At 33.2% G+C, this 20,894-nt stretch overlaps 3 protein-coding genes across 3 annotated transcripts; 2 read left to right on the forward strand and 1 right to left on the reverse strand.

Annotated features, from left to right (window-relative positions):
* Positions 1 to 142: 142 nt before the first annotated feature.
* Positions 143 to 6,768, forward strand: LOC130824042 (uncharacterized). The gene is made up of 4 exons (XM_057688917.1): positions 143 to 817; positions 1,814 to 2,035; positions 3,122 to 3,502; positions 5,817 to 6,768. The coding sequence occupies exons 1-4, from the start codon at positions 287 to 289 to the stop codon at positions 6,288 to 6,290; spliced, it is 1,608 nt and encodes a 535-aa protein (XP_057544900.1). The 5' UTR covers positions 143 to 286; the 3' UTR covers positions 6,291 to 6,768.
* A 935-nt stretch (positions 6,769 to 7,703) lies between these two features.
* Positions 7,704 to 10,973, forward strand: LOC130824030 (UV-B-induced protein At3g17800, chloroplastic-like). Its single transcript, XM_057688895.1, has 4 exons — positions 7,704 to 7,920; positions 8,003 to 8,122; positions 9,533 to 9,825; positions 9,912 to 10,973. The coding sequence occupies exons 2-4, from the start codon at positions 8,015 to 8,017 to the stop codon at positions 10,747 to 10,749; spliced, it is 1,239 nt and encodes a 412-aa protein (XP_057544878.1). The 5' UTR covers positions 7,704 to 7,920; positions 8,003 to 8,014; the 3' UTR covers positions 10,750 to 10,973.
* Positions 10,974 to 12,136: 1,163 nt separating this feature from the next.
* On the reverse strand, positions 12,137 to 19,161 carry LOC130824465 (uncharacterized). The gene is made up of 7 exons (XM_057689489.1): positions 18,267 to 19,161; positions 17,362 to 17,400; positions 17,169 to 17,239; positions 14,525 to 14,589; positions 14,344 to 14,433; positions 14,165 to 14,257; positions 12,137 to 13,198 (listed from the first exon to the last, which is right to left on the reverse strand). Exons 1-7 carry the CDS (start codon positions 18,656 to 18,658, stop codon positions 12,791 to 12,793), a joined length of 1,158 nt encoding a protein of 385 aa, XP_057545472.1. The 5' UTR covers positions 18,659 to 19,161; the 3' UTR covers positions 12,137 to 12,790.
* Positions 19,162 to 20,894: the final 1,733 nt, after the last annotated feature.

Raw genomic sequence — 20,894 nt, forward strand, 5'->3', positions numbered from 1 at the left:
AAATACCACTTTTTAAAAAAAATCTTAAATTATAACAAAAAAAATCATTATAACTAAGAAAATTAATTTTAACTATTAAAAATCAATAATAATCAATAAAAATTATTTTGATCGGTAAAAATCAAGTAAATTATACGGGACCCACTCCTTGACCTAGCCCATAATTATTTTTTAAAAAACATGACTTCATAAAACATTGTCCCGCTAATGTTTTTCCCAGAATCTCCATAAAACCCTCCTCATATCTAACTTTTATCAGAGACGCCTCACGCCGCGCCGCGCCGCCATGTCGCCGCCGGCTTCCGACATCCTCCAGAATCGCTTTCTATCTTTCCTAATATGGCAATCAATTCAATCTTCCGCCATTTTTATACTCTTCAAAGCTTTTTTCTTCTCTCCTTTCTCTTTCAAACACCTCCTTCCTTCTCTCTTTGGTACCTTCTCTTTCTTCTTCTTCCTCCTCTCAATGCTTCTGTTCTCCATTTCTGTTCAAATCTTATCTACTCCACAGTATCGCCGCCCTGCTTCGGTCCCTGAGCTGGCTCTTGGAATCATTCGATTACTTTTCAGTGGTTCGGCTTCCCTTGACAGTGATTTTGTCGGTCGAGTTAGGTCTTCGCTTTGTATTGCACTTTTTGTTATTGTTTCCGCTGCTTCAAGTTTTGTGGCTGTGATTTCTATTGCTGGAAGTAGTTATTCTGGTTCTTTAGGTGGGTTGATCAATGATTTGGGGTTTAAGGCTCTTGCTACTGGTATGATTTATGGAGTATACTTTGTATTTTCTCGGCGTTGGGTGTTGGTTTTCCCCATTGTTCAGGTACCTTGTAATTTTAACTTTATATGATTGTTGACAGTTTGTATTGTTATATCATTGTTTTTGTTGAATTTTCAAAAAATAAATATATAAATTTGTGTTTGGTTTTAATTAATGAAATTGAGAATGAATTTCGTGTGATTAAGAAGGCAGGGGTAACTTTTATTAATGGTGTTCTGACTCATACGTGAGATGCTGGATTCATATAATTTGGCCACATTAGAATTTGGTCTTTTAATAGTTTGTTCAATGGGATATTGGTATTGTCTGATCAATAATTAATGGGTAATTTATCATTTGTAGTTGCGCAGGAGGATGCTAATTTGGTTTGAATTCAATGTTCCATGCTTTTGAATGGTGATTTAGGGTCTGTGAACACTGACACGTTGAATTAGTAGCTCTTAAAATTGTTATTTGAAGTATAATGTTGAGCAAAAATTAACTATTGGAATATTAAAAAATGCTTCAAAGGTAATTATAGTAGCGATTTTCTAAATGCTATTAGAATACTTTTTTTTTTTTTTTTTTCTACTTAGCTTTTATAAAACGATATGTTAACTGCCAAAGCTATGACAAAATGCTACACGCGGTACTCTACTATTCATAAGCAATGGTGTGTTGTCTCAAGTCAACTATTGACTATCTAAAACGCTACGCCTGACACATCTTTAGTATTGCGGTGGATAATTTTATGTGAATGAAAGTGATGAGGGAAGGTTTGTGGAAGCAAAGATTATGGTGTAAAACATTTTTCCATGTTCAGGAGTTTGATAAGTACTTTCCTTATAACCATTTGGTTTTTATTTATCACTGATTATAGTGGGAGCGAATTTCTTTATGTATATAACACCATATATACTTATTTGATGAACTAGAGAACATTTCTGATTCATTTTTTTGAATATGTTCTGAGAAGTTAATGTCATAAATATCTTGATTTTGTAGTATGTGTATTGTATCTTATGGCATTATTTAAAATATTTTTTTTTATGCAAACAGCGTCCACCTTTCTTTAGCTATAAGATGGGGCTTCTTCCTGCTGTTCGACAAGCGTCAAAGCTTTCAGTAGCATCCTTCTTGTTCACACCATTGTTTGTGTTCCTCTTACCTAATCAACATAAAAGTCCAGTTGCAGGCAAATTCTTTTCGGGAAATTTCATCTTTTTCATTGGAAGTTTTGCTGTTTTTCTCTTCTGGGAATTGATACTTCATTTACATAAGGTTTGATAGCAAATATACTTATTTATTTTAAGGTTACACAAATATATGTTTTGTTCCAATTTCTTCTATGTGTAGTTCCCTGGACTGACTCGACTTGTGTAGAGAATAGTTTTGATGTGTAATTTGACTTGCTTGCTTTCTCTACATAATGAACCTAAAACTGTAAGTGCCTAGGATGTTTGTCCAAATGCTTCTAGTATAGGAACAATTAAATAATGGTGTTCTATATTTTAGGTGTATGCCACGTAAGCTGCATAAGGGTCACACGACTCACAGCTGATGTCTCTGAAATAAAAGTTCATATGCGTGTAAGTGGTAATAATATTAGTCGTTTATGTTTATAGGGCAAAGTCAGTCGCTGGCTATTTTCATCTAATTGATAAACAGAAAGCTGCTTCAGTCATTTACTATGAAAAATGGGGTAGTTTTGCATTAAAAATTCTTAGTTTTTGTGCCACTTTTGATTTGTTTCCTGCACCTGCTTCTGCTTCCCCTCAGACGTCCAGTTCTTTTCATAAAGCCCTTTTATAAAAGGGGGGTTGGCATATCTACTTGTTATGATGTGCTTCACATATATCACATTACTATCTCTCTGTTAACAGATTTCATTTGATTACATGGTGCTCTCTGCCGCAGAGCCAGCAGTTCCAAATAGCAGAAAAAAAAATCTTATTCTCAATCTCTGGCCTTTGGTATGCCATGCTAACAACAAATGTGAGACTAACTTCTGCTGTGGATGTTGGTATAGAGATTAAACGTTTTTAGTGGGAGAAGAACTTACCGGTTACAAGATTATATATCACTTTCTATAATGTAAAATTGTAACTGTATATTGTCATAGCTTGCAACAAGTTACTACTGCCAGAGGCATATCATTTTTTTAGAATTGAAATTCCTTTGAATTTCTTTAATGATTGAATTGCTATTCAATTTCAAAAATTAATTAATGATGAGCAAAATTTTAGCATGTTTACGATATTGAGTTGCACTAGCATCGTCATGTGCATGTCTCTTATATTTACCTGGGGTTGGTTCTAACTAACTTTGTGCCTGATTCTTACTGTTAACTTCAAAATGCTTGTACAGGTACTTCATACAAAGAGATATGTTTTTGCTCCACCGAAAGGATCATTGGCAGTGGAAACAAGTCCCAGTGATTTTCTTCTGGCTACTCTTGAGGAAAGTAATCCAAGATCTCTTCTAAAGTATCTTGGATATCTTGATTTATCCATGGTTTGTGGTAGTAATGTTGAACCCTGGCGCCGGGCTGCCTTCTTTGAAGAAACTGGTGAGACTTACAAAAGGGTTGTGGCTGCATGCTTGAGGCCTTTAGAGCAGTTTGCTTCCAAGTTAGCTGAAGGATTAACTTGTTCAGCTGATCACACAAACAAGCTTTCACATCAATTAAGTTCACCAAATGACATTTTTCGCAGCTCTGAAATTCTCGAATCATTTAGTGATTTCCAGGTAATCAGTTTTTTGACATTGATGTTTGATTTTAAGTCTTTCAAACGTTGTTTCTGGCAACACCTAGTGAACCTTGATGTTTTCATGTTTGATTACCTGGATGTTATGGAAAATGTTTACTAAAATTTGGGGTTGAGAATTTAGTGCTATTGAAACTGGAGCCCATGATAACAATGTGTTTCCATATGCATGAGTTGTAAACACTAAACACTGAGTTCTCCCAAGTTGGAAGCATATGAAGGATTGATAAGTTTTTTCAGATGTGTTTATGAGTGTCTGTCATATGGATATGGGTAAATATGTAACTAGCCTGAGCTTCAAAGCGTTGGACATGGGACACTGTTCTAATATTGGACACTGGTGGGAAGGACACCTCATTCTTGAACTATATTGCTTTTCCTATTAATTTTTTCATCACTTTAGAAATGTACAAGCATGCATTTTATATTTACTAGTTCACTAGTGTTGGTTAAATTCTTAATCTTAGTCCATTCTTGTAGTACCTTCTACATGACTTTGTCCTCACGTTCCCTCCATTTTTGTTGCCTTTCGCGATTACATGGATTAAGATAAAAGAGGTGTCAGGTTGACAATTTATGTTTTTTCAATATGGATTCAATACCCCAGTGAGAGTGTTTGTTCGTGTTATTATGAAATTATTAGTTCAACTCAACTCTCCTTTATTCAGTCAGCTCATCGCTTTACTCTATTTTTCAGTATTCATTCAGCCTAGTTCAGGTTAGCTCCAATTAATTAAGTTCACCCCAAGAGAAAAGGCCCATAAGTGTGCAACATGAGGATGCAAATTTTCAAAAGGCTCCATAAATAGATAGCTAGTTTTTCAATAATTTATTTTTCTGTTTTTTAATTAGATATATGTTTTTCTTTATTTGTTTATTATTATTTTTTAAAAGTTTCTTAAAATAAAATACAAACGAATGACATGGTGACACGTGACTTTTAAAAAAAAAAATGAAGCAACCTATTAAACAGGTTGGAGGTCATTTAGAACATAAGAAGAAAATGACATGCAAAGGTTTAGATCTTTGTAGGATAAATGAAATGTCCGATCTTTGAAAGATAACCACCTAAAGGTGAAAACTTTAAAATTGAAGTTTCATTAGTTTTTCAGTTAGAATGAGGGCTGTCCAATTGGATTAAAATTTAACACAACTGAAGTATCATACTTAAAACCAATGGACAAACCGATTGGCATCTCTTGTTTGAACTCTCAAGGATGTGATCATGTTAAGGTTGTATGATTGTGTCGACATTCATGGTTCATGGTTGGCAAATGACCGAGATAAAAGGAGCTGCTTATGGGGTAACTGTGAGATTTCCTAGGTTGTGTAAGGGAGGAAGCAAGAGAGCATAGAGATTGAAGAGAGGAGAAAAACAAAATTATTTATTCTAAAAACAAAGCCTATAGTTAAAATTCACCCTTTTGAACCACACATTAACAAAGTTTTGAAGATGTTATAGGACAAACGGGAGAACTCACCCATTCTAGCCTAATAAGTGAAATAGCCCATTAAACTATAAACCCCTCATCATTTGCCCTGCCCATACAACGGATATGGGACTTTAGGGACAAGTCACAAGTCACAAGTTCCATATCCTTGCAGTGGCTTCAAATCCGTTACTAGAGACTTTTTGGAAGGTCACCCTATAGTTATGAATTATTCTGAGTCGATCAATGTTGAGATTATTTTGAGAAAAATCAGTGATAGCTTGGAGTACTAATGTTAATATTCCAGTCCTTTAAGCTCTTTATCGAGCACCTATAAAATAGTAGTTGTAAATTAGCTAGTTTATTATTCAAGGTTGTTGAATTTACACGACCTCAATACCCTTACTGTAGGCACTTCTATGCGTTTTAGATTGATAAGGTTCTATATTTAACATCACTTTAATCGTTTAAGCATGAATTTCATCGCTGTTAGGTTAAAGATAGAGTAAAAGGAGACACTATATATCATAATTAGTAGACATGCTCTATTTCTTGATGCCTTATTTGCTGTTGCTTTCTCAGATGTGCAATTGGCCGACATTGTTTAATGTCTCTTAAAAAGTGCATTCCTTGTACGTGATGGTCATGGTCTCACGGGACCAAGACCCTATTAAACCGGCCCCTGATCCGACCCTAATTTTAGGTTATGGGTCCAATTTTTTGAGAGCTGATGGATCTGGGTGTGGGTTATGTCTCCAAACCCAGACTCAACCTAGACTCGACCCATGACCCAACCCACTTGTACCCAGTTTTTTGAGGTTACCTGAGGAAATTCCTTATCTTAAATAAAAATGTTTCGTGCAGTTGTATGCTTGGTGTGCACAAGCTGTTGCATCATTAGAAGTGCGCTCACACACGGAAGACAGGTTTGGAGTTGCTCAGCTATCCGGGAGCCACGCTTCGGTGTTATCGACACTCTTGTCTTGTCTGCTTGCTGTTGAAACATCCATGGGGAAGAAGATTAACTTGCAATCCCCGAATCATATCTTGGGTCCTGCAGGCATTAAATGGGCTACAAACAGCACAGCTAGGCGGGAAATTACTTCAGCCATAAACAAGAAACGGGGCAGCCCTTCACACTCGAAGTCCTACGCATTAGCAGACGTGTTAAAGACATCGATATATTCCATAGTATCGGAATTTCATGAAGAGATGCTAGCTAGTGCTAAAATGGGGCTTTTAGAGAAAGAATGGCTGAACAACGGTAAGCCTGTATATGGATCTACGGAGCTTCTGGTTCTAAAACTGCATTTCTTTCTTAACTTTCAAGCTAGCTAGTTGCACTTGGATAGATTCAATCATTTCTATTTTGGGAAAGCATGAATAGAACATTTACATCACACATGGAAGTCTTTTATTGTTCTTTAAGAAGGCTGCTGTTGGCTATACGGATGGGAATGTACTACTTGCTTAACTTATCTCTGTGCTGCTTCTAGGCCTCTCAACTTTGATCCAACCTAGAAACGCGATTGAACCCGTCTCAATCGATATACTTGATCGATCTGTAGCTTTTTTACGATTTGGTAAATTTTGAGTTCTGTAAATTTTTAAACTATGATATGAAGTACTATTTTTACGTTAAGTTTTTTGAAAATTTTCCTTATATAATGTGAAATGGGAAGTTCTAGTGTAGTCCACATGATCATAATGATTTTCGAAATTTGTTACGTAGATAAATGAAAAATTGTAAATTGCTATCTCATGTATAATGATTTTAAACTGTTAAAAAAATGCTAATTGAGTTAGCAGTTTAGCATAAGCAGAATTCTAAGTTTATTTCATGAATACCCATTTAACCAAGGTTTTTTTTTTTTTTTCAAAAAGGATAACCAAGGTTAAGTACATTGAATATTTCATATATAAACAAAATACATAAGTTTTGTTTTCTTATAGCACAAATGTGAGACGCATATAAACAAGTATACTTATAGATGATCACTGAATTTTGGATGAATATATAGTTTACACCACTCAAACCATTTAATATTAGTACTTGTTAAAATATCCGATTAGAAAACTTATTATTATAAATTGACTAATTTATTATAAGTTTCTCATAGCTTATTCAAAATCAATTGATCAAGTAACTTACTCTAATCACATACTCCCTTTTATTTATTATTATTATTGTCTCAATTTATTTTTGCACGTTTGCCAATACACAAAATTAATCGTAAACATCTCAAATTTTATTTAATTAAAAATTAAAATATTAATTTTAATAAAATTTACATTAAAATGAATCAAACAAGATCACGCTTAATCATGTTTTCAATGATCAATGAATAATATAATATATATAAAAAAGAAAGTATTAGTTATCACTCGTTTGCCAAACATCCTTACAATTCAGCAGGATCATAATTGTCGAATCATAAATTCTCATTTTGTCCTATAAATTTTACTACAAGTACACATCTCGTATAAAAAAATGATAAAAAGACATAAAAAAGTGTGATTTATGGAAAATAAAAAAATATGTGATAGTGATGAAAATTTAAGTTAAACAGTTAAATATACAAATAAAAATCAAAGAAAGTTCAAAACTCAAAACTCATAACCAAAAATAAAAATATCACAATATCTATAAAACAATTAAAATGAAAAATACGGCAAAATTGGGAGGTCCTACCAAGAGAGTATAACGCGTAGACCATAAGTGTAGGAGCGCGTGTGAGTGAGTATGCAAGTGTGAAAGGGCGACCACAAATTAATAATAAGTGGTGTGGGCTTACAATCTTCACATTTCATTTTTTTCATTTCTAGAAATTTCCTACATATAAAAATTAATTTCAACACAAATTCCTTGCTTATTTTCTTCAATACATAGTAATCATATTCATTTCCTTTGATTAGGATTTCAAGTTGGAAATTCCCAATTCAATTTTGTGTCTTCTTTCTTAATCAGGTTACTTTTGGACTGCTTCTTGGTTGTTGTTAGATTGTTTTTTATTTCGATTTTTTGATTAATTTTATGATTTTTTTTGCAGAAATTTAGATCCATGGAGGCAGCTACTGTTTTCCGTCCACCATTAGGCATAAGACCTTCACTTTCATTGCATCAATTCAACGCTTTTCTTTCTTTCAACCCTAGATTGAGATTCTCTAAGGTTTGGTTTTCTTTCTTTCTATTATTATTGCTCATATTATTTGTTTAGGTTGGTTGCATTATTGAACATGAACAGCTGCCTCTATTATTTATTTCTTGAATTGTTTTTTTGTTCCTATTATATGTTTTATTGGGGAATTTAGGTGACTAGGTCTAGGCGATTTCTCGGGTAATTTGATTAAGAATCCTATGGTAGAATTGTGTGACATATGAAGCATTCTAGAATGGTAGCGGGGTTGGTTCAACACATATAGAGGTGAATGTTTGTTTTTCTGAATCAGCATAGTAACTTTTGGACTCAGACTCTGATCGTTTAAAAAGCGTTTCTGATTAATCTAGGCGGTCTCATTACTCAAAATCTTGACTATTTGTTTGGTGTTAGATTTCAATGGAACTTGCAATTGGTGAATTGTGGTATGCCAATCATGTTTGAATTGGTGGTTATAACTTATATATACCCTGGAGAATTTGGAGTCACTGGGTACCAAAGGGAGTAGACTGCCTAGAGTTGGCGTTAGTGTTTAAGCAAAATCTTGGAAGTAGGAACTATTTCAAGGTGGTGCTGTTGGTGGTAAATAGTGGTGTTTATGGCAATGGGGGTCGTGACTAGGGAGTGAAGACAGTTTGTTATGTCATTTTTGGACTGAAAGTTACTTTACTGTACAAATTAAAGAACATTTAACAGTTACAAGCTAAAAAGTTCTTATGGGGTGGTAAGTTTTAAAAGTAACGATAAGTGCATCATAGTGTTGCTATATTTTTGCACTATTTGCGATTGCGGTAAGGGCATGCTGATACGGTAACAGGAGTGATTTGTAATACTAAGTATCGGCCCGAAAGCATGAGATATTCCTTGAAAGTTGAAACAGTTCAAAACATGTTTTTTAACGTCCTACAACTTAAGCAGGAGAACCCCTCCCTATGCTTATCTACTGCTGCTCTGAACATTACTCAGCTGCATGCCACCACCACAGCATTCACATCTTATCAGTTGTTCATCTGTTTATTACTCTATATAAATGAGTTCAAACTTGTATTTGATCTCTAGTACTTGCAAACTTGCATCAGTCCTCCATCTCCCCATATAAAAACTGACCAATTAAGCGAACTTCCAAGCTAGTTTTCACTGGAAAATAATGCTGAAGTCCTTCAAAACATTTTTGTAAAATTTTTATCCTAGTAATGGTGAATTGGTTATGATTGTGGAGGTTGTGGTTTCCCCTGTTAATTAAATAGTGCAATCTCCAACACCACTAATTGTTCCCCTCTTATAAAATTGCTAACGATCCCATTTTTTTTGGGATAAGGCTTTTGTAGTGTTGTAAAGAAATGCTACATAATTTTGGGAAATTTCTTTCTTGTGCATTTTTGAAGCGTGCATTTAAGCTGATTGTTTTCTTAAAACCTGCAGTCTTCTTCCCTATATCATGTAAAGCTTGGGGCTGGAAAACTGCCCTACAAGACAGGGAAGTCTCTTGTTGTTAGAGCATCTAAATCTTCTAATTCATCCGACTCTGCGGCACCTATTGCTCCCCTTCAGCTGGAGTCTCCGGTTGGGCAGTTTCTTTCTCAAATTTTAGTAAGCCATCCTCACCTCGTTCCTGCTGCAGTTGACCAGCAACTTGAGCTGTTGGAGACTGACCGTGAAGCTGAGAAGCAGAAGGAAGAGCCATCTGCTTCTGGCACTGATCTTGTGTTGTACAGGTTCGTGCTTAATTTTCCCACTGTTGATATCTTCTACCTCACGTAAACTCAATTTTACAAACTCTTTTTTTTGTATTGGTAATCAGGAGGATTGCAGAAGTTAAGGCGAACGAAAGGAGAAAAGCGTTGGAAGAGATCTTATACACATTGGTGGTACAGAAATTTATGGATGCAAATATTTCTTTGATCCCCTGCATTTCTCCATCTGCAGCTGATCCTTCAGGCCGTGTGGATGTATGGCCTACTCCGAATGGAAAGCTAGAAGAAGTTCACTCTTCGGAAGCATATGAGATGATCCAGAATCATCTTGCTCTTATACTTGGTAACAAATTGGAAGATTCAACGTCAGTAGCGCAGATCAGCAAACTAAGGATTGGACAAGTGTATGCAGCATCGGTGATGTTCGGTTACTTCCTCAAGCGCATCGACCAGCGGTTTCAACTCGAACAGATCATGAAAATCCTTCCTGAACAGATGTATGGGAGTGAGAATGACGTTATGATAGAAGATGGAGTACACATGGCATCTCAGGACTCTGCTTCGTACTTTCACGATCAAGCACAAGTACATCCAGAGGTTTCTTCGTGGGCAAGTGGTATTGGTAATGGGGAATTTGGCAATGGGGTAAAACCTTCACGTCTTAGGAGCTACGTCATGTCATTTGATGCCGAAACACTTGCAAAATATGCCACGATACGATCCAAGGAGGCTGTTGCAATCATCGAGAAGCATACTGAAGCTTTGTTTGGTAAACCGGAGATAATCATTACTCCTCAGGGAACAATCGATTCCTCCAAGGATGAACTTATTAAGATCGGGTTTAGTGGTTTGAGGAGGCTTGTTCTAGAGGCCGTAACCTTTGGGGCGTTTTTGTGGGATGTTGAGAGTTATGTGGAATCAAGGTACCATTTCGTTCTCAATTAGGTTCTCGGAAAGGTTCGTTCGAGACGTGAATGATTTTAACTTATTTAACATACCGGGCGGGTTTATCAACCTACCTTATACTACTTGCCTTGTACATAGATGTGGGTTCTCGTGTTTATAGTTTTTACTAAACGAAATCGGGTGTTTGTCATAATACTTGGGACATTTCGTTACTTGATGTTGTGCTTATTATACAATTAGTGATAAACGTAGTTTGGTATTCACCACTTTTGTTAACGTGCTAATGCCCCATTTGGAAATCGTTATTAAAAGGCAGAATGGTGATGAAAATTTAGTATAATTTTAATGAGACCTCAGTTCTCACCATAGTCAATATTCAAAATCCTTGCATTTGCTCGCATTCCAATTCCTCTCATCTTCACCTTACCACCATCCTTTAATGAGTCTATGTTCTCACCAATGCTATTGAACTTTAGTAATACTTCAATTTCTCTACAAACGTCCCGATTGATTCTGCATACCATCACTAGTATTGACACAATCCTTAAAATGCATAATGAAAAATTATACTCTCCTGTGCTATTTATTTTGCATCAATTGTCATTTTAGTTCGTTCCGTCTATTTTGCATCATTTTTATTTTTGGACAAATGACCTACTGCTTTCTTTTAATCTCATCCATATATTTTTAACTCTCTTTTAATTTCATTCATATACTTCATTCTCTCTTTTCATTTATTACCAATTTCTTAAAAACTTCACAATTTCTCTTTGCTTTAAATATATTAGGGCAAAAGAAGTATTAATAATTGAGACGAATCATCCCATTGTTTTTCAATTTTAAAATAAAACTGATACACTAATACAATCCTTAAAACCTCAAAATGCATTCCAATCCAAAACTTCAACTTTGATCTCCAATTGCGAGAACTTAAATTTTGACATCATTTATTTTGAAATTTGAGAAAGGAAAAAAAAAATTAGCAATAACCACAAATACGGCAAACTAGTTTAGAAGTTTGTATAATGTAGGGAGTTTAATATATATACATATATAATAAAATTTTTAAAAAATATTACAAAGCTCTAAAAAGTTATTTGCTATTTTTCAGCTCTTTTTATTAATATTCATGAATATAATGATAATTTAAATTGATATATTTTTCAAAAATAATTTCTTATTTACGTATAAAATATTTTTTTAAAACAATTAATCTCTTTAAGGTTCTTATTTAGATACAAAGAATTAGTGTAAAAGTATATTTTAAATACGAGTTTAAACTTAACAAGGAAAATAAAACGCAATCAACTATAACTCTATTAAATTAATATTTTTATATTTGACAAAACTCTAAGAAATCGTCACATGTTATTTTTCAGTTCTTTTATTAGTATAAAATACTAGTATGATACCACAAGTAAGAATAACAAATTAACACAATAATTTGGACAACTTTGTTTCATTTTCTCAACCAACAAAAGTTTCTCGTCCAAAATCATACAACTATATTCACTTATAGATTACACACTTGTGTTTGTATATAACAAGATCTCTATAAGAGATAAAAGAGAATCCATTTGGAATTTGATAAAGAGAAAGGTAAAAACTTAACAATTCAAAAATGTTTAAAACAACCAGTACATTCCCTTCAATTATCGATATAAATTGTCCATCAAACAGTTGAAGCAGACCAACACAATAAACACGAAACCGGCCTAAAATGTATGAGCCCGAAGAAATGGGCTCAAAACTCATCTTCGATACAAAGGTTGCGGATAAAATAAACCCAAAATTGAGTTGTTGGTCGACAACAAGCCTACATATTCAAGGAAAAGATACAGAAATACTGTACAAGAATGCTCAAAAGTGGACAATAAATATTTGGAGTTTCAACTAAATCATTCATCAGTGTCTAATATGCACCATCTGGTCAGAAGATAATTACACGCAAGTTCTCAGGCTTCTGAACAAAAAGAATGAGCATTATTCATTGTCGATCGTCCATTGTCCACTGGCATAGTCATTGCGACAATATCAAAAAGAATGCCGCTTATCAGTCTCGTTCATGAAAATTCTCGATCTAGGCTGCTATACGTCGATCTAGCCATTCAGTAATATCATGCATCACGATTTTACGTTCAGGTTCGAAAAGAATGTCATGCAACAAGCCATCATAGAGTTTGATGGATTTATCAATTGACGAGGCTTCTTCATACAGTTTCATGGAACCTTTAGGGTCGGTCACAGCATCAGCAGATCCATGGAGTACAAGAAACGGAGCTGTTATTCTCATCAAGTTCTTCTGCAAATACGATGAAATGCGAAGAATCTCGCAGCCTGTTCTGATACGAATTGCACCTGTGTAAACGAGAGGATCCGAATATTTTGCGAGCAGTGCCTCCGGATCTCTAGAAACTACGGTGCCTGATTTGTTTGCAGCGCGACATTGATACCTTGGCAATAAAAAGGAAGCAATCGGAGCAATAACCTGATAAAAATTGAACACGTCAGATTCGAGATAAACACACTTGTGCCTCTTATAAGGCTTTAGAACAATTTATTAAACCATAATAGAGCAAGTTGTGTATCAACGAAAAGCCAAGGCATGGAAAGATGTCAAAATAGTTAACATTGTTCACAAGCAGACGCTTTTCGGAAAAGCAGGATCTCTAGAGAGCTAGCACTCTAGAGAGCTAACACCTCCCATCCGAGGAAAAGGAATCCTTTAACAAGAGGTTCAATTTGCAACTCGACTTATAATTGATCTACTCTTTTATCAGGAACACAGAACTTCAACCTTCCAAAATATTCTTGGGTCCATTATGGCATCGATAATTTTTAGCTAGAGCTACAAATAGAAGGTTCATATGACTACAAAACAATTTCTGAAAGGTTACTTTTAGATTTAATGTCCCTTCTCTGAGGCATATAAAATATTCCCTTATCCAAATGCCATTGAGCGATTCCCACCCAAGCGGGGTTTACCTTAGTTAGTGATAACAAAGAGGTTGTTTACAATTATCCATGAGCAAATATCACCTGCGTCTTCACACAAAAAGAAAATGAACAAGATTTAATAAATCATATCAATATAGTCAACCGAAAAGTTAGAGATCGCCGGCACATCAAAACAAGGGACATCTTTGGGGCATGTCTATACTGTACTGTCCGATAACCTCAACTACTGACGTCAACTATTAGACAAAAACCCTACCCCTATGGCATCCACTTCATCTGGTGGAGCAAATGAAACAGGCTCTAATCCTATTGTAATCAGCCATCACATACACATGTATCAATTAGCTAAGAGGTGACAAATTCACAAATCAAAAAAAAAATACTACTAACCAGCCCGATCTTCCTAATATCAAGACAGAAGAAAAACAGTTAAGTATAAAAATGCATCTGAAATGCGCAATGTTCTAATATCAAGACAGAAGAAAAAAGAACTTACATTGAATATAGGATGCGAGGGATTAACACCAACTGCTGGTGATGTCAAAACAATGCCTTTTATTTGAGCATCAACCTTAGGGTCAAGGGCAGCCTGCATTAGCGCAGAGTAAACAGTTACTTTGGGGGATAATAAAGCATAAATAATCTAAAATTAGTATCCTGAGCAAGAAGACTCACTTTAAGAACAATTGCTGCACCAGTGGAATGAGCAAAACAAAAGCAAGGAAGACCAGGGTTTTCTGAGAGAATAGTATCAAGGAACGCTTTCTGCATTAGAATATTTGCACAAATCAATCCCATAATAAACTGAGTTGTTAGAAAATGAGCTTTCCTGTTACCAAGGATGAGTAAAACATACCATATCTGCAACAGCATCATCAAGGGAAGGGACATAAGCATGCAGTCCATCACTTCCACCATGACCTAAGAGATTGAGAAAATTCAGCAATATTAAGTAACCAACAAAAACAAACAGAAAAATAGAAAGGAGCTGTATATTGACACCACAATTTCCCTTCACCCCACCCTAAGGAAGTTATAAGATATGAAAACAGAAACCGATGGTAGAAACTGATAGATGACATAAAAAATAAGAAAAATGACAAGTATTAAGAGTACAGTTCAATCAGGTAATGCATAAAAATTACGAAAAATTCATTTGTAACTCAAGAAAGGAACCAAATTTTAAAAGGGGAAAAACACAAAAATAATCTAGCATGTAAATATCACAGGCCCAACTCTCACAGCAGCATGCCAGATCCGGAAGGTAGCCTCAACATAAAATAACTCTTAACAGCAATATTGTTGTGAGAAGTTGAGCACAAAGTTGGTTTTCTTATCTTTCAGAGATTATTACTCGCAAACAAAAGGGAATTGTGTTAGAATGGTGGAGAGAAAATAAAGAATATCTTAATTTACTGCAAGATGTATATTATGGCAATTTCAGAAAACTATGCATCAGGTCTGCACCCTTGTTGATTGGATCCATAATCAAATAACAAGCTTACATATTAAGAGGAGCTTCACAAGTTACTTTTTCAGCATCACAGGGCACCCAATCAGAATGCTCAATCCTGCAACATTAAATGTAGGTGCATACAAACATGACTACTACACTTTCAAGAAGAAATGACAAGTATAAGACTAGCTTCATTAATAGTCTAATTACTCTAATATGCATGTGATAAGCCAGAATAGTTCGAAATCAGACTTATATTCTAATATGCATATGAAATGCCAGAATAATAAGAAATCAGAAATGTATTGTGTTTCAACATATTTTATCTTTCTTATTAAGCACCCTAACCAAATTTATCGCATTAGGGTTTCGGCTTCAAAGGCATACCTAAAATCTAATAGGCTCTTGACAAAGCAACATTGAAGTCAAAATGAACATATATGCAACTTTAGTTAAGAGGGAGAAAAGATTCACGTAGAACACCCTGCCCTAGAGATATATAGCTTTATGTCCATTAGAGAATTTCGACTGTCACAGGCATTTCGGGTACATCATTAAGGTATTCTGTATCAAATAAGGGCTGTTTTAGGAATATGAAACACTAAAGATCAGACAGTCTTAATAGTAAATGGTTATTACCTAACCCCGCAAAAATCAGTGCTTTTCAAATTCATTCAACCATTTTCCATAATTCATAGCCCCATATTTTTGTAGCACATGTCATGAGATTAATTAACCCCTTTCATATATGATTCTACATGCATGAACTGATGAACATCCTATACTCCGGAACATCTGCCCCATATGTAATCTAGTCGATAGTTATTACTCAAGATAGTCCACATTATTTTTCTGTTTTCTTCATAGATACAAGTAGCCTAAAAAAACTAAAAGATATTTATTTATAGAAGACGGATGCTTTCAAATTGTAACAGACTTATCAACATCAAATCCCTCTGCAGCCTTCCTCAAGTGGACGTGTATACTAACAGTATAAATAATACGATACAGCATATTTGTATAGAAAGTAAATATTTATGGCGAAATAAAAGTCAAACTAAGAAAACAAGGTTACTAGAATATTATTTTCCCCAAGATAGAGATATTGCCCCCTTTGCACGATCAATTTCTCAATGTTTTTCTACATGCTGAAACCGAATCATTTTAGTTGTTTAATCACTCCGATAAAGAGAGAAGAAAATTAAGCCCTACAGTAATGATGTCATTCCGAAAGAAACCAGAAGTTCGGTTTAAAGCATATGCATTCAACTTAACTGAAAACAGAAAGGCAAGCACGTGGTCAGGGCTGATTTGATGAGGCCATACCAGAAGCATAACGAAGAATTATTGCGTTAAAAATTAACAAGATTACATCCATTTATCTGGTCTAAATGTTCTCAAATTGATCAAACTACAAGAATTAAATTGATACTAGAACAAAGAAGTACACGTCAACCTTACAAAGCAAAATAGTCACTTAAAAATGGAGTGGACAGACCAAAATTGTTCCAATAAAGCCACAGGTTAACAGAGAAGATTTTAATTGGAAAGCTAATGACTAAATTCCTTCCAAAAGAAAGCTAACTACAATGTCAGTCTGTAATTAGCCTCTGATAGAATAGATAAAGGAAAAAAGCAATAGATAAAGGAAAAAAAGCATCATCCAAGTCATATAGCCATACAGCACTAGATTCAACTACAAGAAAAGAGACCAATACATTCGAAATATCAGCTATTTTCACATATACTCCAGCAAAAAGCATCTCAAAAGAAGCAATCAATGACTCTGCTTGTTAGAAGTTCATTTGAGATGGGTATGCCAGAAGTATTGGCCCACAATTAAACAAGTTGTGAAGGAATTTATTCCATATTCTAAGAATAGGTAAGCTTTTTATCAATACTCTGTTTATAATATCAAGACTAAAGCAATTGTGCCAAAAGATAAATAATGTAGAAGATTCAAAATTCATGGCTAAAAGTGCAACATTGTTGAATTATAATGATGCTCATAATAAATTAGATTTTTAAAAATTAAAGAACTCACCAATCCAGTCCATGCCGTAAACCTTGATTCCAAAAGAATTTAACTGCTTTGCAAAGTCACTATATCGCCCACTATCATAAAAAGAAAATACCACAGCTATTAGGATGCCCAATGGACAACATGAAAAAAGATTATCAAACTAAGCTTAAAAAAATAGTAATTGAGAGCATCCATGGCAGTCGATAGGACATACCTGTGTTCATTTAGGCCATGTAATAGCAACACAACTCCCCTGCACAAATGGATGGAAAACATTAAAAACACCCTTAATGACTTACTCTAGGAACTCTTTTAGATCCATATAGTTGGTAAAAATTTTGGTATAATTTCATTAGAAAAATAATATTACAAAATAGCAAAATTCAATCAAATCCGTTACATATTACAAAGTGCATTTAGGCTAGAAGTATGAAATTCACAAGTTCATTCAAATCTATTAAAAATTACAAATTCTATTTAAGCTACAAATTAATATTCGAAAAATTCATCCAAATCCATAACAAATTACCAATTCAATTTATGCTAGAAATATCAAATTCGCAAAATTCATCCGGATGTTATTACATGTTATTACAAATTACTAATTCTATTTACGCTAGAAATAAAATTCAAAATATTCATTGATAATCTGTGAACTAAATTTTCATTTGGAAATCTAATCTTTGCTCAAATTTAATATTCATAAAAAAATCTGTATTTAAGCAAATTTCGCCCATGTTTTAAAAAATTAAAAATTTGAGAATTTGAAAACAACTACCAACACCAGTATCATTTTCAAATCATTTATGATTTTATAGAAATGAATTATTTTAATTCTCAAACTCAAACTAAATCCATTACCAATTCAAGCTAGAATTGGAAATATCAAAGTCGCGAAATTCATTAAAGTCCACTACAAATTATAGGTAGAAATATCAAATTCGCAAAATTCATTTAAAAATCCAGTACATATTTAAGCTAGAAATATCAAATTTTAAAATTCATTCAAATCCATTACAAATTACATATTCAATTTAAGCTATAAATTTGTTTCATTTTGCCTTCCATTCATATAACTATCATCAACTTGAATAAATAAAGAAAAGACGATGAATATACCTGACGATGTTACTAGAAAAAGAACGAGGGGACCAAGATTGCGTAAAGAGAGTGACGCCTTTAGGCGTCACAAACAGAGAATAATCCCTACAACAATTCTCATCTTTATCTTCCTTAACCCGTCTAATAGCCATAGCTCTCCTAACCGCAACCTCTTGATCCAAAACAACTCTACGCGCGATCGCCATAGCCGCACCCGCAGCTACAGGCAACCTAACAAGATTACCACCACCTTCAGATACAACTTTATCTCTCCTACTTCTACCTCGAAAAGGTCCGAGTATAACAAACAAAACCGCCATTATCATCCTGAGCAAGCTCCTCCATGCGGCGAGAGAAATCAAGGCTCGCACCCGATCACTTGCTCCCGATGTCAACATTTCGGACGCCATTATTGAGATCAAAGGGAGGAAAATTGACTAAAAAAGTGAATTGAAGATGAATTAATATCAAATTTCCTCCCTTTTCTTTGATTTGTTGAAATAATTTTGATATGATGAATTTGTAAGATGATTAAAGATGAATGTAATGAAATGATGATGAAGATTGCAGCGAAAAAGGGCTAATTAAAGTAAAGGGAAACCTAGAAATTCGGCTTATGTTTGGAATTACACAATTTATAGACATAGGAATGATAAGAGTTTATTTATAGTTTTAAGAAGGAAGAAATTATAGATAGTGATGGATTTGGTTTTTCCCTGCTCTGCATTTTGCCGCTTTATCGTGAGGTTTAAAATAGATTTAAGGATTTAATATTAATTTAATTTTATAATTAAATTTAATTTCAATCATAATCAAAATTAAAATTAGATGTGACAAAATATTTAATCGATTTAACGACTTAAATGAATTATTTAACTAAATTATCATTAAAAATAAAATTAATAAAATTAATGAAATATTATACTCTTTTTTTATTTGTTAACTTTAATTTTTTTCATTTTAAAAGAGAAATTAAATTTAATATTTAAAATATTTATTAAAGATAAAATATATTTATGTAAAAATTATATGAAATATTATTAAATTTATATTATATAAGAATTTAAATATAATATAATTTTTATAATTTTTTATAATACCTACTAAAAAAATATAGAGACTCAAAACTTGGCGTGAAAAAAGTAAAATGAAATTTCGTGGAAGGGAATCAATATATTGTTATTATAGTTAAGATCTTTTTGCATAGGAAGACAAAAAAAAGTTTTCTTTTCTTTTTTCTGATTCTTGCTTCAGCCACGTGTTCGGTTCCTATTTATTCTTATCTTCTAGAAACATCTGTTTCCTTCTTGAATTTCAACCCACCTCTTTGGATTTTATTTTATTGTTATTAAATTTTTTACTCCTTAGGACATGCTTGTATAAATATTTAAGGGGTAAATAAAATCAAACTAATGAAATAAAAGCAAATAGAAATGTATTTAAAATATTTGAGATAGTTTTAAAAAAGATAAAATGAGTATGGAATAAAAATAATGAAGAAAAAAAATATGATTTCTCTCATTATAGAGGTAATATATTACCCCACCCTCCCCTAGGATAAATATTTACCCCATAAAATAGAGAATTCCCTTAATTTATCATTACTTTGCAACCATTCTTCCACCTCTACAACAATTAAATTTCACTAATTTTTCATTTATTAACTTTATTTTGACTTTTTTTACCTATTAGATATTTACACTCAACGTGAAAATTTACATTTGAGGTGAAAATTTGTCTTACAAAATTTGAATGTAAACCCATCTCTTTGGAGTATTATATTTTGTTCATCTCTTTTGTTTTAATGTATATTAAGACTCAAATTTTTGCTCAAAATTACGTATAAAAATTAAGTGAACAAACAATAAGTAGTGAATAATTTATTTTATTGACTCTAAAAACCAATATAAATTTTTTTAAAAATTTATTATAATTTAATAAGACGGAGAAATAAATGATAAGTAAGCATTTGTTAGAATGCAAATGCCAAATTGATGAATGCTTCTATAAATGCTGCTTTTAATTTCATAGTCATCCTAATTTCATGTGTTTGACAAATAAATAATGTTAATTCTTGACTGAAATTATCCTTCTAGATCATATTCCCTGGTTGCTTCAAATTAGGTACCAAAACAATTGTTAGAGTTGCTTATAGTCCCTTCTATTCTAATTAAATACATTATTTAATTTGGCATTAATTTTAAGAAAAAAAAGACTATTTAAGGAGTAAAAGAGTAAGTAAAAAAATAAAATAATAATGATAATTTAATGATAATTATGCAAATAGTTGAATAAGTGTATAAGTAAGACTGTTATGTATTTAATTGATTGAAAATGTTTTAGATATTGTATGACATTTTTATCAATAAATTATTAAGTTTTTTTTCAAAAAACAAAATTAAGAAATATATTACCAAATAAAAAATTAAGACATTTAACGTGAATATAACAGAAAAAAAAAAAGAATTGAAACATTTGATTAGAATAGGAAGGAGTATGTTGAGTTGACCAGGTAAGAGTACGCTTATCCTCATTCCGATTCCTAGGCCCTAATTACTTTCCTTCTCGCCTTTTAAATCATTATTGTGAGATAATCTCTGTTGTATACTTATAGTCTTAAAGTGATAATTTATATATTTATTTAAA

The sequence above is a fragment of the Amaranthus tricolor genome, chromosome 9 (genome assembly GCF_026212465.1).
Source record: "Amaranthus tricolor cultivar Red isolate AtriRed21 chromosome 9, ASM2621246v1, whole genome shotgun sequence".
In the NCBI taxonomy this organism is placed as follows: Eukaryota; Viridiplantae; Streptophyta; class Magnoliopsida; order Caryophyllales; family Amaranthaceae; genus Amaranthus; species Amaranthus tricolor.

Bases quoted from the DNA above. Each gene is read 5' to 3' on its own strand.
- LOC130824465 (XM_057689489.1), bottom strand. From the start codon at position 18,658: ATGGCGTCCGAAATGTTGACATCGGGAGCAAGTGATCGGGTGCGAGCC. The intron at 17,401-18,266 runs GTATATTCATCG...CCATTTGTGCAG, and splicing joins TTTTCTAGTAACATCGTCAG to GGGAGTTGTGTTGCTATTAC. The intron at 17,240-17,361 runs GTATGTCCTATC...TTTTTATGATAG, and splicing joins CATGGCCTAAATGAACACAG to TGGGCGATATAGTGACTTTG.
- LOC130824030 (XM_057688895.1), top strand. From the start codon at position 8,015: ATGGAGGCAGCTACTGTTTTCCGTCCACCATTAGGCATAAGACCTTCA. The intron at 8,123-9,532 runs GTTTGGTTTTCT...TAAAACCTGCAG, and splicing joins CTAGATTGAGATTCTCTAAG to TCTTCTTCCCTATATCATGT. The intron at 9,826-9,911 runs GTTCGTGCTTAA...ATTGGTAATCAG, and splicing joins ACTGATCTTGTGTTGTACAG to GAGGATTGCAGAAGTTAAGG.
- LOC130824042 (XM_057688917.1), top strand. From the start codon at position 287: ATGTCGCCGCCGGCTTCCGACATCCTCCAGAATCGCTTTCTATCTTTC. The intron at 818-1,813 runs GTACCTTGTAAT...TTATGCAAACAG, and splicing joins TGGTTTTCCCCATTGTTCAG to CGTCCACCTTTCTTTAGCTA. The intron at 2,036-3,121 runs GTTTGATAGCAA...ATGCTTGTACAG, and splicing joins TGATACTTCATTTACATAAG to GTACTTCATACAAAGAGATA.